Raw genomic sequence first — 12,757 nt, 5'->3', positions numbered from 1 at the left:
CAACATATTCTGCACTTTCCTTGTATAAAACGTCAAAACTACACAATCATCATCAGAAACCTAAACTAAATTAAAAAAAAAAAAAACATCATGCTCACCTTGCAACTTTAGCTAGTCTCATTCCTATCTGATTCTGCGATTAATAACATTTTTTACCACAAAGAGGGCTAAACCAGCATATCCTTGATTTGAGTGAACCCCACCCTGCCCCTCTTTCCTCCTCCTTATTTTGAAGAGCATCTTTAGCATTAGGGCAATGCGTCAAGGGGAATTAATAATATTTAAATGAATATTATTAACATTGATATGACACTTGGAATTTTCTTTTCTACCTAATATATACCCAAGTTAACTTGGGCCGATTTGCACCAGCAAGTCAGGCGGCCCTTAGGTTTTGGGCTTATGAAGCCCATTCTAGGGCCCAAATACGGGGGAAACCTTGGACAGGCCCTGCAAGCCCAGGCATAAAAATGCTAAAAGAGCGAAAGAAACGGAAGCAGCATGATGAACATGATGGCTAAAAAATGAAGACCTGTAACCACCAAGCAAAACCATGTCCTGTTGAAATCTTCATGAGAAGTTGCAACCCAATGATTACTCATGTTGTTCTTCTTACTTTAAATATGTGAACATAATCAAGTGAATTTCACTTTTTGGATATCAAACAGTTCCCTCTCCTCCCACTTTACGGTATATTCGTGGCTATTTAAGATTTGAGCCTTTAGATTTAGAGATCCAAAGATATACACATTTTGAAAACGCCGTCCGGTCGAGAGGGTCTTCTCTTGTAAAACGCCATGGATAGCGTGAGTTTCAAGGTTCATCCTCTTGGTGTAATGAGTAATGGTAAGAATGGCTTCTCTGCTCTGAGGATCACAGCTTCAGAAGAAGATGATGAATCCTCCGCCAATCATCATGTTCATCCTGATGGATGGTTTTCTGAGTTTTCTTCCATCTGGCCAGGTGGGATTATATATATATATATATATATATATAAAATAACTTTCTCTCCCTCTCCCCTTTTCTCTAAAAGCTTTCAAGTTGGTGCAATTGTTAGTGATCACCACTATTACATCAATGGAGTATAAGAAAATATCTATCGGAGGGCTGAAAATGGGAACGTCTAATTTTGGAAACGCTCCTAGCTCTAAGTCCACAATAAGTGTTCTCCTCTAGGCCTTTTCAGTCGGACTGACGCATATTACATTTTGTTTGCATGTTTGGTTTCTTAAAACTCAGTCTTTTGTGTATGCAATTTTAATGAATTTTAAATTATTTTTTATTGAGTGAATAATTTATCATTAATTGGTGTTCAGTGAGAATGAAAATATAATCAATTTCAAATTAATAATCTAAATAAATAAATCATCATTCGTGATGTCTTCTTGAATTTTACGTCAATATGTTTCTATATTAATTTTAACCATTTGATACTTATCTTTTTTCCCCTTTATTGATATATGTACTCAACCACACGTATTCATGTTTATTTCTCAAATAGTCAAGTTCCTTTCTTTAACGTGTGACACGTTAAAGAATGACACTTTCTTCCTTATTATTCAAAAGTTCATCACAAGGAGCTGCTTTATTTTTCAATCTTTTTTTTTCCCTATCTTATCCCGTGGAAAAGAAGGAATATTGAAAAATCAGGAAGAAAAGTTTCGCAAAGGTGAAAATTTTTCATAAAGTTATAACCAAGGTGATAGAATATGTCGCAGGGCAAGCACACTTTTTGAAGGTTGAAAATATTTTGTTCCAAGGCAAGTCCCAGTACCAATCTATGCTGGTATTTCAGGTGATACTAATAGCTCTCACTTAGCATATTATATGCATTTTCTGGCTTTAAAGAAATATTAAACACATTTCAATTAGTTCAAGAAAAAATGAGAAAAAATACCTATTGATTTTGAAAAAAACAAATAGATCATGCCGATTACTTTTATAATGATTTTGACTATACTTGTAATGGTTTTTATTACTTAAAATCTATTAAAATCACCTATTTGTCAATTTGAAATTTCTCATGTATTTTTTTGTCCTTTTTCCTTAGGCCAATCATTATTTGGAAATAAATTACATCAACTATCAATGAGGTTGAACTTCTATAAAATATGCATGCTTTCAAAAGTAAAATTACTTGGTTGTATTTACCCTTATGTTGAGTTGGGAAAAAAAAATCATAAATTCAAGCTTTCTTCCGGTATTTATCAACGTAACGTGACAAGCTAAATTGTAGCTTTTGAAGCAGACACAATCCAATTGCATCGTACATGTGTGTGTATAGCATACTTTGATCAATACATATTTAATTACGAAATCCGTGCGCAGGTAATCTGCATATTGAGAGTATAGATTTTTGTTTTTTCTTTTTGAATTGCAGTCAGCAACCTACGGTAAAGTTTTTGTGTTGGATGGAGCTCTCCAACTCACTGAGAAAGACGAATGTTCATACCAAGAGATGATGACCCACCTTCCTCTTTGCTCCATTCCTAACCCAAAAAAGGTTGGACGACTCAGTAGACACAGAGATATACAAGAAATTATCAGAAACAGGAAATCATCAATTTTAGTACAGAATAACGTACTAAAAGCCTGTCGAAGACAGCTTCTCTCTGATATTTATACCCCTTAATTTGAATCATGTTTCAGGTACTGCTTATAGGAGGGGGAGATGGCGGCATCCTCAGAGAAATTTCCCGCCACTCTTCTGTGGAGCAAATTGACATTTGTGAAATAGACACTATGCTGATTGATGTAAGCCAATTATCCTCATGCTTGCTCTTATTCTGCAGCATCTCGTTGTTAGCTAGAATTCTAAATTCTAAAATATACACACAACATTGGAAAACATCAAATTAATTTATAGTTTCATGAATTTGAAGGTGTACAGGGAATATTTCCCAAATGTAGCTGTTGGATACAAGGACTCTCGAGTGAAGCTTCATGTCACAGATGGTACGTCCCATACACATTTTTGTGTGTGTTTAATTATTAAGTTTGTGATTAACTTTGGTTTGGTGTTAAAACTTTAATAATTTGTGCAGGAACTTTGTTTCTGAAATCTGTCGAAAGAGGCAGCTACGATGCAATAATTGTAGACGCCTTCGATCCAATAAGTATATATGCAGCTATACCTGTTTGTCTGATATGTACAAAGACATACACATACCTGTTTGTTTCTGTAATTAATTAAACTCTTATATGGTGCAGGGGCTGATCATGAGCTATTCGAATCAGAGTTTTTTGAAGTGGCATCGAGAGCTCTACGAGGAGGAGGAGTTGTTTGCATTCAAGCAGAGAGCTTATGGTGTGGCTCACTAGACATTCAGAAGCTCTTCTCCAAATGCCACCAAATCTTCAAAGGCTCCATTGATTATGCTTGGACCACTGTTCCTGCTTATCCAAGGCAAATTAATTAACCTTCTTAATATTCATCTCTCATCACGTGCTTGTCTCTTTAATATATTCTCATCATCTCACCAAATCATTTTCATCTCATCCATCTCTAATCATAATAACAATGTCTTGCCAAACCGTTCCAAAATACTTGCAGAATCATAAATCAGTAATAGCAATGTCTTAATATTGTTCATCCTTCTCGAATGACCACAAATGAACCTTGTAATTGATTTAACAAATCGAATCTATTATATCTCCCAGCCTCTTTATTACCTTAGCAGGTAGTCTTTTCAATCATTTAATGTCTGTGGATGAATGAATCCTAACCAAGCAGTTAATTAATTACTTTCAGTGGGGTCATAGGGTTCTTGCTTTGTTCCACAGAAGGCCCATACGTGGACTTCAGATGTCCAATAAACCCCATAGACCCACAAAACTATGGCATATCCAAGCAACCCTTGAAGTTCTACAACTCTGAGGTACGTCATCATCAAACCCCCGAACCAATTTACTCCTCCGAGCCTTAATATAAAATCCATTTAACTAATTTGATTAGATTAAGAAAGTTAGGTAAGTTAGTTAATTATAAAAAAAGTGACACGTTTTTCCTAAAACACCATAATCATCTTTTTTAATACCTCATCTCCTTCTTCTATTTGATTATGGTTAAGGGAGTGTCTATAGGGGTAATTTAGCGAAAATTGATAAATATGAGAAATGGGTCTTATATTTAGGACCAAAACCAACTCAAGAATTGGGCCCTATATTAAGGACCGGAGGAGTATTAATTACAGGTCATCCCTTTTTCATTGATCTGTCTTCTTTCTCCTTTAACTTATTCATCGTTTTCAGGTTCATTCTGCTGCCTTTTGCTTGCCATCTTTTGCGAGAAGTGTCGCCAGCATGAAGCCCAAGAACAGTACTTAAGTGGAGTTGAATGTTGATGTCAATTACGGGAAAAGAGACCAATTAAGCTTGTTCAGCATTTTAAGCGTATTCAACAGTAATTAATATGCCGACAACATTATTATGCAAATTCCGACAATAATCTTCGTCAAGTGAGATGTCATCGATGTGTCTGGACTTTTGAGAAATTTTGCATTTTTGCTGTCCCCCCAAAGTTTGTGTTTTCCTTCAAAAACACTACTACTTGTCTCACTAAATTCATTGCTTGTATCTAAACGATTGGCATTGAGTAAATCATTACAAGGGATACTTATTAATCAATTTTCTTGCCGACTTTTCACTGTGTATATTGTACTGGAAAAAGTAATCACATACGTACTACCATATATGAAATCTCATTTCCTAAAAACTGTTTAATATTATGAAAGTAAGTAAAGTTTAATATATTCCAGCTGGTCGTAAGGGACTTGGCAAGGTTAATGACACGTCATTTCAGAGATTGTTTAAGTTTATGAAATAATTGGTTTATATATATTCGACTCAAAGATCAATTTCTTTAAACGATGATGAAGAGCAATATTCCACTCACACTTTCATAAACCCAAGAATCTGGTTTTCATATAGTTTTTAATTTGCCGGGAACTGGGATTAATTAGTTTAGATTATAGTGAAAATATTTGAAATAGTGAATCAGATGTCAGAGGGGAAATAGACATCAGAGAGCCTAGCCAACAACATATCATATATCTGAATCTGAATCTGAACTCTAGATGTATATTGTACTTTAAATGAAAAGAAAATTTAAAAAATCGCAACATTTTATGCAGCACTTGTGAGTCTTCAAGCATGAAAGGAATGGTTATTTATTTTTAATAAGAGCTGTTATGTTGATTTTGTTTCCCAAGAAAGTTCGACTGCGTTGGCCTAAAATTGAAGAAAACAGGAAGATAACAAGAAAAGGGTTTGCTTTGAAGATGCCAACTGAGAAAAGAGAAATAGTCCTTTGAATGTCCAAGGAGATGGTTGTTAAGATTTGTTATAATCAAAAATATCAATTCAACCTACCAAATCACATTTTGGATTGTGTCAATAGTAGTTTTCATCTTAAAGAAAGTCAATATTCCGTATTAAGTAAATTAATTTCAATTAATTTAATAACTTGATTGTGTGCGGGCGTGTGTAATTTTTTCAAATTATTTTGAAGTATATTTAATAAAAATATTGATTTTTCATTTTAAACTGTAATTTTTTTCATAATTTTAAAATTTTAATCATTGAACTTTTACAAATAACTTAAATGACAGTAAACTTGTTATCATGAACTTTCTTGCTGTTAGATTAATGGTTACCCTTTTTACTGTATTTGTCTTTTCTGTGTTTGCCTTTCTTTCGGAGATGTATATGGTTACTCACTCACCCTTGAAAAAACATCTTGACCAGGTGGATTGGTGCAGCATAGAATTAGAAGAAAGGCAGTGATCTATATTTAAACTTTTTGAATGTGGTTAAAAGAAAAAAAAAGGTTTGTCTGTTTCATTTTAACTTTCTCGCCTCCCTAACGTTTTTACTTTATATCTTTTATGAAAAATCAGTAAAGAGTTTATGTTTAAAAATTTTATCTGAATTTATGAAATCGTAACAATACTTTCTGTGTGTTAAAACATACAAGATTATTTTAGCTAATAAAATTTTTAAGCAGGAGCTTTTACTTGATTTTTTAATTTTTATCTATAAATTTACAAAATATATACTATTTTATTTTCTGGATTAATTTGAGAGCACATAAAAAGGCTTAAAATCGTATATATTAACAAGGGTCCATTGATATATGTGTAACAGTGTAAGTCCAGATCAGCGTGTGCGCGCGCGCGAGGGAAAATTATTGAGAGTCACGTTAAGTAGTACTCCTCATGTCTTTAATATAAGACCTATTTAACTAATTTGATTAGATTAAGGAAGTTAGATAAGTTAATTAATTATAAAAAATGCGACACGTTTTTCCTAAAACACCATAATCATCTTTCTTAATACCTCATCTTCCTCTTCTACTTGATTATGGCTGATGGAGTATCTATAAGGGTAATTTAGAGAAAATTAATAAATATGATAAATAGGTCTTATATTTAGGATCAAAACCAATTCAAAAATTGGGTCTTATATTTTTATAGGAGGAGTACTATATACAGAACATCAAATAATGTAACTTCCAATAAACTAAACTTTCTAAAAGGGAAAGTGAACGCGTCGCATTTTTTGACTAATGTGTTGGACATCTCTTCATTTAATAAAGAAGTAAAGCTCAGCTTTCAAAGTTGATTCTCGGTGTCCACGTCCCCTTAATCTTCACTGAAAAAGGCTTCTAAGTATGAAAACACGAGTAATTTTCTGTAACCACTCTCTCCCTGCTTCTGGTGAAAACTAAAAATCAAGGAACTTATTTTAATAAATCTTTTTCTATTATAGGCTTACTTAAATTTCTCATTGCTTAACTCGAATTAATCAATATCCAACACAATTTTTTGAGACAGAAACTTAATTTTTACAATTACCTAGCCAGGTCCTTCTACTTTTTTCTTTTTAGTTGTAGCTCCTAAATGCGTTATTTCATCTATTTTATTCCGTAATCAACTTCTCCCTCGTTTTTGTTGAGAATGATTTTTTTCTTAATTTCTCTCAATTTTTAAGATAAATAAAATGTGGTCCCTATGCATAACATGAAGTTTCATGAATGAATGAGTCGTATGATTCATGACTCATAACTAGTGTAAATTATTACAGATTCCATATCTTATATTGATTGATGGTGTGTTCATGACTTATCATGGAAAAAAGAAGGTAAAAATGAAGTGAAAAATACTAAATGTATCCAAAAGAAGCACTCTTCAATTCCCGGTGGGTTCTGACCAAAACAAAACAACTACTGGGTCTGGGTTAAAGTTATCAGCCAACCAACATTTCTTAGGCCCATTCTAGAATCCTAAATTAAATGCAAATAACAACGAATGATAAAAAGTAACAGTCAAATCAAATCAAAAACCGAATATTCCTTGCTAATGCCAAACATCCGAAATATCTAAAATATTAATTAATCATTATTTCATATCCTATCAGTAAGATGCAAATACAATTAAAGAGGAATTTGATCTGTGTGAAGATCATTTGGGTGCATGGACATTATACACAAACCATGGGGTAGGAAGAAAAATGTGGCTAAAAAAACTATCACACCAAGATCAGCCTCTTCCCCAACTGCAGGACGACGAGGATTGATAAAGTATATCTGAATTGCACACCATAAACAGTATAAGCAAGCTATAAACAGGACGAGTAGCAGTGATTGATGCGACTTCTTCACAAAGGATTTTGATGAATTTACTCTGCATGGTCTTCGAGGGGAAAGAAAATGTCAACACCACAACATATAACTTGATAATTAACACGAAGAATGTAGAAACAAGCACCTGTTAATGTAAAAAAAGCCACCATATAAGCATGTGCATAAAAAGGCAACTACAACAACAGCATCTGGGTTAATTGGTGCTCGGCTTTCCCACCAGCCCGTGCTCAAAATCCAAGTATACACAGTTGAGTGGCCATTCTCCTACAAGGTTTTGAATATAACTGAGAAAATTTTGAGGATAAATCACAATAAAGTTTGGACCCCACTGGACAGCTCCCTAAGCATTAAAACTCAGCACAACTCCAATTCTTGTTATAGTTTGCATCAAAATAAAAGCCATCAATCAATAGCACAGTATACTTGCATATGGAAGGGATCAGGAACGTATACTTTTAATTTAAAAATAGTAACTAATTAGAGGGGGCCTGATAGACGCTCAAGCAGGACAGAAAGCTTTCCTTCAAAAGCTAAATACCGAGGTGACAGAGCTACTTGTATGAGTATCTTATATATTGGAAACCCATACTGCCCGATGTGGAATCTAGGCATTCTACACTACCTTGGTCCGTATCAGAAACAAATATGAATACCTACTGAGCGACGATGGATTGGAGGACCTGAGAGCGAGGAAGACGTTATGAAAAAGTGGTTTGCTGCAGCTCATGAAAATCGTAATTGACGTCTTTCTCATGGTTTATTGGGGTATCTAGTTGTGTTTGATGTACTAACCGTAATTAGTAAATGGCATCTATGGATGGCTTCCAGCGGCTTGTGTTCATTATCTTCAGCTGCTGATGCAGAGGGGGTGCAGTTCCCAACTTTATTCAGGATTTTTGTTACTAACCAGTTGTCACAAATACAGCAAATAATAGGCAGTGTATGTTCACGAATTTAAATGAAAATACACTTTGGGGTGGGGGTTGACCTTTCCTTGAATAAGACTGTGCTAGCCTGTGTGTGAACTTTTAGACTTCTATCAGATATCCTAGTAGTCTGGTACAGTACTACTCATAGGACCAACATCAAAGCTTTAGCTGTGAATGTTTTAGACTTCATCTCCATGAGAAATGTGACAATGTTTTATCTTGGTTATCAAGGGCTTAAAACAATCCTCCTCCTATATCTAGGATTGGGACCGACTATGAGAACATAGTGGGAGAAGCTTGTGATTTTTGTTTTTGCTAATGGCTTCATTGAAGCTTTCTGTTGATGTTCCGTTGCATGTAAATTTCAGAGACCTCCATAACAACAGAAGTTGATACTGGTAAATACCAAGTACATGAACTACAGTAGTCTATTTAGGTAAATACAATCATTGAACTTAATCACTCAAGAAATATCACTTTACGATTTTCAACAGTTAAGGGGTGACAGTTATTGATATGAACCTGAGCTCCACCAATTATGCGCCTGACACCAAATAATGACCCGTGACTACGATTGTGTGATGTAATTTTAGGAAACCTAGCTAGATTGCAAATTCAAATGATAACCATTGCACATGTAACTCCCAGTCGAGGCCAAAATTGGTTACAAAAAATATCAATTCGCTTATATCATCAGTAAATGAGAACCATTTCATTTGGTTCACTTAACATGGATCAAGATAATAGTTTAAGTTTATAGAACAAACATATATGAAAGGAAGCAATAGTACAGATGACCCTGATCTAATACGTACCTCGAATAAATGATCCAGGAAGAAGTGACTAAAAGAGCCAGCAGATATCAACAAGAAGCATTGCTTCCATGTAAGGGGTACCTGGACCATATATAAAGCGGATGCATTCATTTCAAGCATTCAAGAAACAAACAAAAAAGAAACATGGCCAAGGTTTCTTCTTCATGAGAAAATCAAGGGGATTGGACAATCAAATTTATAGACAAGATGTTTCTTTGCCGTATAGCATGTATTTGGTGTCCCAGTGAAACCATTCCGACCCCAATATGCCAAGCCAAGTCAATATGTTTGAGATACCACCCATGATTGGAAACAAAAATATCAAAGTAGCTCAGGAAAATTTGAGGCTGCAATAAGTTCCCGAACCAACTATGTTTGGTGAAGTGAGGGAGTGACTGACCCTAGGGACAGAATCAAGAAGCTGATGTCGAAGAAGCAGCTTGGAAATCCAAGAGTAGAGAAAGGAGAGGGGAAGTCCCAAGATAAGAATGTAATAGAGGGGATGGTGGATAAGATCGGGAAGGCGGGATGCAAAGGAGTTAGCGGGATTATCAACGAAGGAAGCGAGCCATTCGGAGAAGGAACCAACATCGGGACCGAAGAAGGCGTTAAGAGCGTAGGTGAGAGTGTGGTGGGGGCTGAATCTGCCGTGGGTGACCGCCGTGAGAGCCACGCCGGAGCCCATCGCGTACATCATATGAGGACCAGGACCCGGCATGGTGGCTATCTGACCACCTCCAATCAATTATCGCTCTCAATTCTGAAAGGATCAGAGGTGCAGGGCAGTGAAGTGGGGAGCTCGGTGGAAACGGTCGGTAGTACAGTCACGCAGGCATTAAGTATTTTAGATTCCTTTAATCGAGATACTGTGGGTTAATATTTATGAAAACTCATAGTAATAGATGAACCCAAATCATCATATTAATTAGATCTGGGCTTTTTCTTTTTTATATTATGAGAAATTAATTAACAATAATTGCTTTGGACGCCCGGGGAAGGCCTTCCCTTCAGCTTCCCTTTCTAATTTTTTTTTTTTTTCCTTATTGTAGATGTGGCATTTTCTTTCAATACTTTAGATTGGCCCCAAACTGCCCACAAACTCCCTGTGCCAACTGCCAACCATTCACCTGTTTATATGAAAGTTAAATAAATTCGTCAGATCTTGCATCAATATGTAAAATGTTTCCATCGACACAAAAAAAAGCAAAATGTTTGAGTAAAAATAATAAATAATAAAAAAGTTAAAAGTAATAAAGATGGTCCAGCTGGTTCTAAATGCCCTCAGTCTAAAATAATTATGTGGATCATGGTTCTGTTGGATCGCTTGGGCTGGGCCACGTGATTTCCTCGTCGAAGAAAACTTGGACCTATGAATAAATGTATAACAAAAAAAAAAAACGTTTCATATCCCAAACAAACAATTCAATTTTTTTTTTAAAAAAAAAATCTCTTAAAACCAGTTTACTCAGAAGTCATATTCCCTTTAATTGTAAATAAATTTAGTGTACATTTATCAAGAGGTTAACTGAGTTCATTTACAATGACGTGGACTTCAAAGTAATTTGGTGATTTCAAAGAATTCTTTCTTTTTCTTCCCTATATGTTGAATTGTTATATGGGAGTTGAGCCCCGGATTTAAAGTCAGTTTATCTAATGAAACCTTCACCTGAATAATGGCAAGAGCTAGAACTAGAATGTTACTCGAGCTCCTGCTCCTGAAAAAGAGTTAACATTCGTTCGCGGAAGGTTGTTTTGGGTGAATAGGAGGGATGAATAATAATTAAAATAAATTATGAAGAAATAATTTATAAACTTTGTTTTGTCCTAAATTTTATTATTATTATTTTTTAATACATGGAACGGGAGTCTATTCTTAAAATGATGACATAGTTGATATGGAAGGCGCAGGCGTGGGTTGAACGGATGGCAGCGTAGACCGAAAACAGAACATGGACACGGCTGCCACGGCGGGCATGAGGAGTTCAACGTCAAGGGAAGTAAATGGTAAAAGAGAGCATCCCTTATTCCGTCCAACCCAACGTAATAGGGCGGGCCCCACCCGAAGCTGACATGCTACACCTGTCAAATCTTACTCCCTCTCATCCTTCGTACAAAAACCGGGGGAATAATTTGAATTCATGAATTGGCGAAGAAAAAAAAAAAATAAGTTAATTATTTATAATAAATATGAGTTATTTTTTAAAATATTTTAATAATTATATATATTATCTAGAACTACTATTTGACAAAATAGTTTACATGTGCAGTCATAACGAGGATTACTAAAAAGAAATAGATAAATATAAAAGATAAAACAGATTGAAATCTTATATTTAAGATTAAATTAAATATCAAGCTATTTTTCATATTAAAAATAGGAGGTAGTACCATATTATCATCATAGCATTAAGTATTATCCCTTGTACTTGATATAATTTGCAGGTATTAAATAAATTATTTTAGTTAATTGGTTTTCCTAAAATGTTTATTTTAATTATTGGCATTCAAACTAAAACTATGTTGATGAAAAGTCATTTAATATCCACAATTAATATTGATAGTGGAAGAAAAATTATAAATTCGTATTTAGAATTAAAATAAATTTTCTAACTAATTTATATATATTGTCAAATCATAAAACCTCAGACGTAGTATTTAGGATTGAAGAGATGATGAAGTATGAGATGTTTAAAACAAGGGGGTACGTGTAAGGGAGGAAAGGGATAATGATGGAGAGGAGGTGAGGGGGCGACAACAATCCCACTCGCACAGGAATCCACAGGGCACAGTTCTGTCCAAAAAAAAAAAAAGGGCACAGGCCATTATCCTCAGACTTTGACTCTGTCTTTTCCGCGAAACACGCGTTCCTCTCTCCTGGATAATGCGGGCCCCGCGACCCCTCTTTTCTCACACTCCTCCAGACCATAATTCAACCAGGAAAAAAAAATTTAAAAAGAAAATTAATTCTTTTTTGAAAAAGAAAAAAAGGAGGATGCTTGGGGTTAAACCGATCCATATCCATTGTGCATAAAAATGTGAGACAATGGTGGCGGATAAAGAAGGTTGTCGCAGAATTACCCAGGAAGGGTGCGCCTACGTAAGCCGCGTCTACTTTTGCATTTCAATTAAATTATGGTTTCCTCGATTTGTAAAATTGACTGACTCTATTCAGAAAGAATAACTTAAACAAGGAAGGGTTAAGCTGACTAATGAAAAGAGAGATCCAATGGCGTAGTGACAAATGCGAAATACTCGGGATTAATTGATGTGTCAGTATGTAAGAGGCTCCATGGTTTCTACGCATTGACCATTACCAACTGGAATGGAAGGTTCAATAAGGAATTATATATAAAATAAATTATAAATGAAAA

At 34.9% G+C, this 12,757-nt stretch overlaps 2 protein-coding genes across 3 annotated transcripts; one reads left to right on the top strand and one right to left on the bottom strand.

The window, feature by feature from the left end:
• The first annotated feature begins 1,721 nt into the window (after positions 1–1,721).
• Positions 1,722–4,370, top strand: LOC114737924 (spermidine synthase 1-like). The gene is made up of 7 exons (XM_028925927.1): positions 1,722–1,795; positions 2,381–2,503; positions 2,650–2,754; positions 2,883–2,955; positions 3,211–3,406; positions 3,752–3,878; positions 4,252–4,370. Exons 1-7 carry the CDS (start codon positions 1,781–1,783, stop codon positions 4,324–4,326), a joined length of 714 nt encoding a protein of 237 aa, XP_028781760.1. The 5' UTR covers positions 1,722–1,780; the 3' UTR covers positions 4,327–4,370.
• A 2,998-nt stretch (positions 4,371–7,368) lies between these two features.
• On the bottom strand, positions 7,369–10,177 carry LOC114737899 (uncharacterized). 2 transcript variants are annotated; one of them, XM_028925893.1, is made up of 4 exons: positions 9,787–10,177; positions 9,387–9,467; positions 7,767–7,906; positions 7,369–7,691 (listed from the first exon to the last, which is right to left on the bottom strand). In XM_028925893.1, exons 1-4 carry the CDS (start codon positions 10,102–10,104, stop codon positions 7,433–7,435), a joined length of 798 nt encoding a protein of 265 aa, XP_028781726.1. In that variant the 5' UTR covers positions 10,105–10,177; the 3' UTR covers positions 7,369–7,432. The 2 variants fall into 2 exon arrangements, with proteins under 2 accessions (XP_028781726.1, XP_028781727.1); XM_028925894.1 differs by having other exon boundaries at positions 7,369–7,682.
• Between the last annotated feature and the right edge of the window lie 2,580 nt (positions 10,178–12,757).

This window comes from Neltuma alba, unplaced genomic scaffold (genome assembly GCF_004799145.2).
Source record: "Neltuma alba isolate B1F8T4 unplaced genomic scaffold, ASM479914v2 tig00013509_pilon, whole genome shotgun sequence".
NCBI classification, from domain to species: Eukaryota; Viridiplantae; Streptophyta; class Magnoliopsida; order Fabales; family Fabaceae; genus Neltuma; species Neltuma alba.
The sequence above is the reverse complement of the archived record's forward strand: the minus strand, read 5'-3'. Positions and strand labels throughout refer to the sequence as shown.

Bases quoted from the DNA above. Each gene is read 5' to 3' on its own strand.
- LOC114737924 (XM_028925927.1), top strand. The intron at 2,755-2,882 runs GTAAGCCAATTA...ATGAATTTGAAG, and splicing joins TAGACACTATGCTGATTGAT to GTGTACAGGGAATATTTCCC. The intron at 3,407-3,751 runs GCAAATTAATTA...AATTACTTTCAG, and splicing joins ACTGTTCCTGCTTATCCAAG to TGGGGTCATAGGGTTCTTGC.
- LOC114737899 (XM_028925893.1), bottom strand. From the start codon at position 10,104: ATGCCGGGTCCTGGTCCTCATATGATGTACGCGATGGGCTCCGGCGTG. The intron at 7,907-9,386 runs GTACGTATTAGA...AAAACCTTGTAG, and splicing joins TCCTGGATCATTTATTCGAG to GAGAATGGCCACTCAACTGT. The intron at 7,692-7,766 runs GTGCTTGTTTCT...TTCCCCTCGAAG, and splicing joins GGCTTTTTTTACATTAACAG to ACCATGCAGAGTAAATTCAT.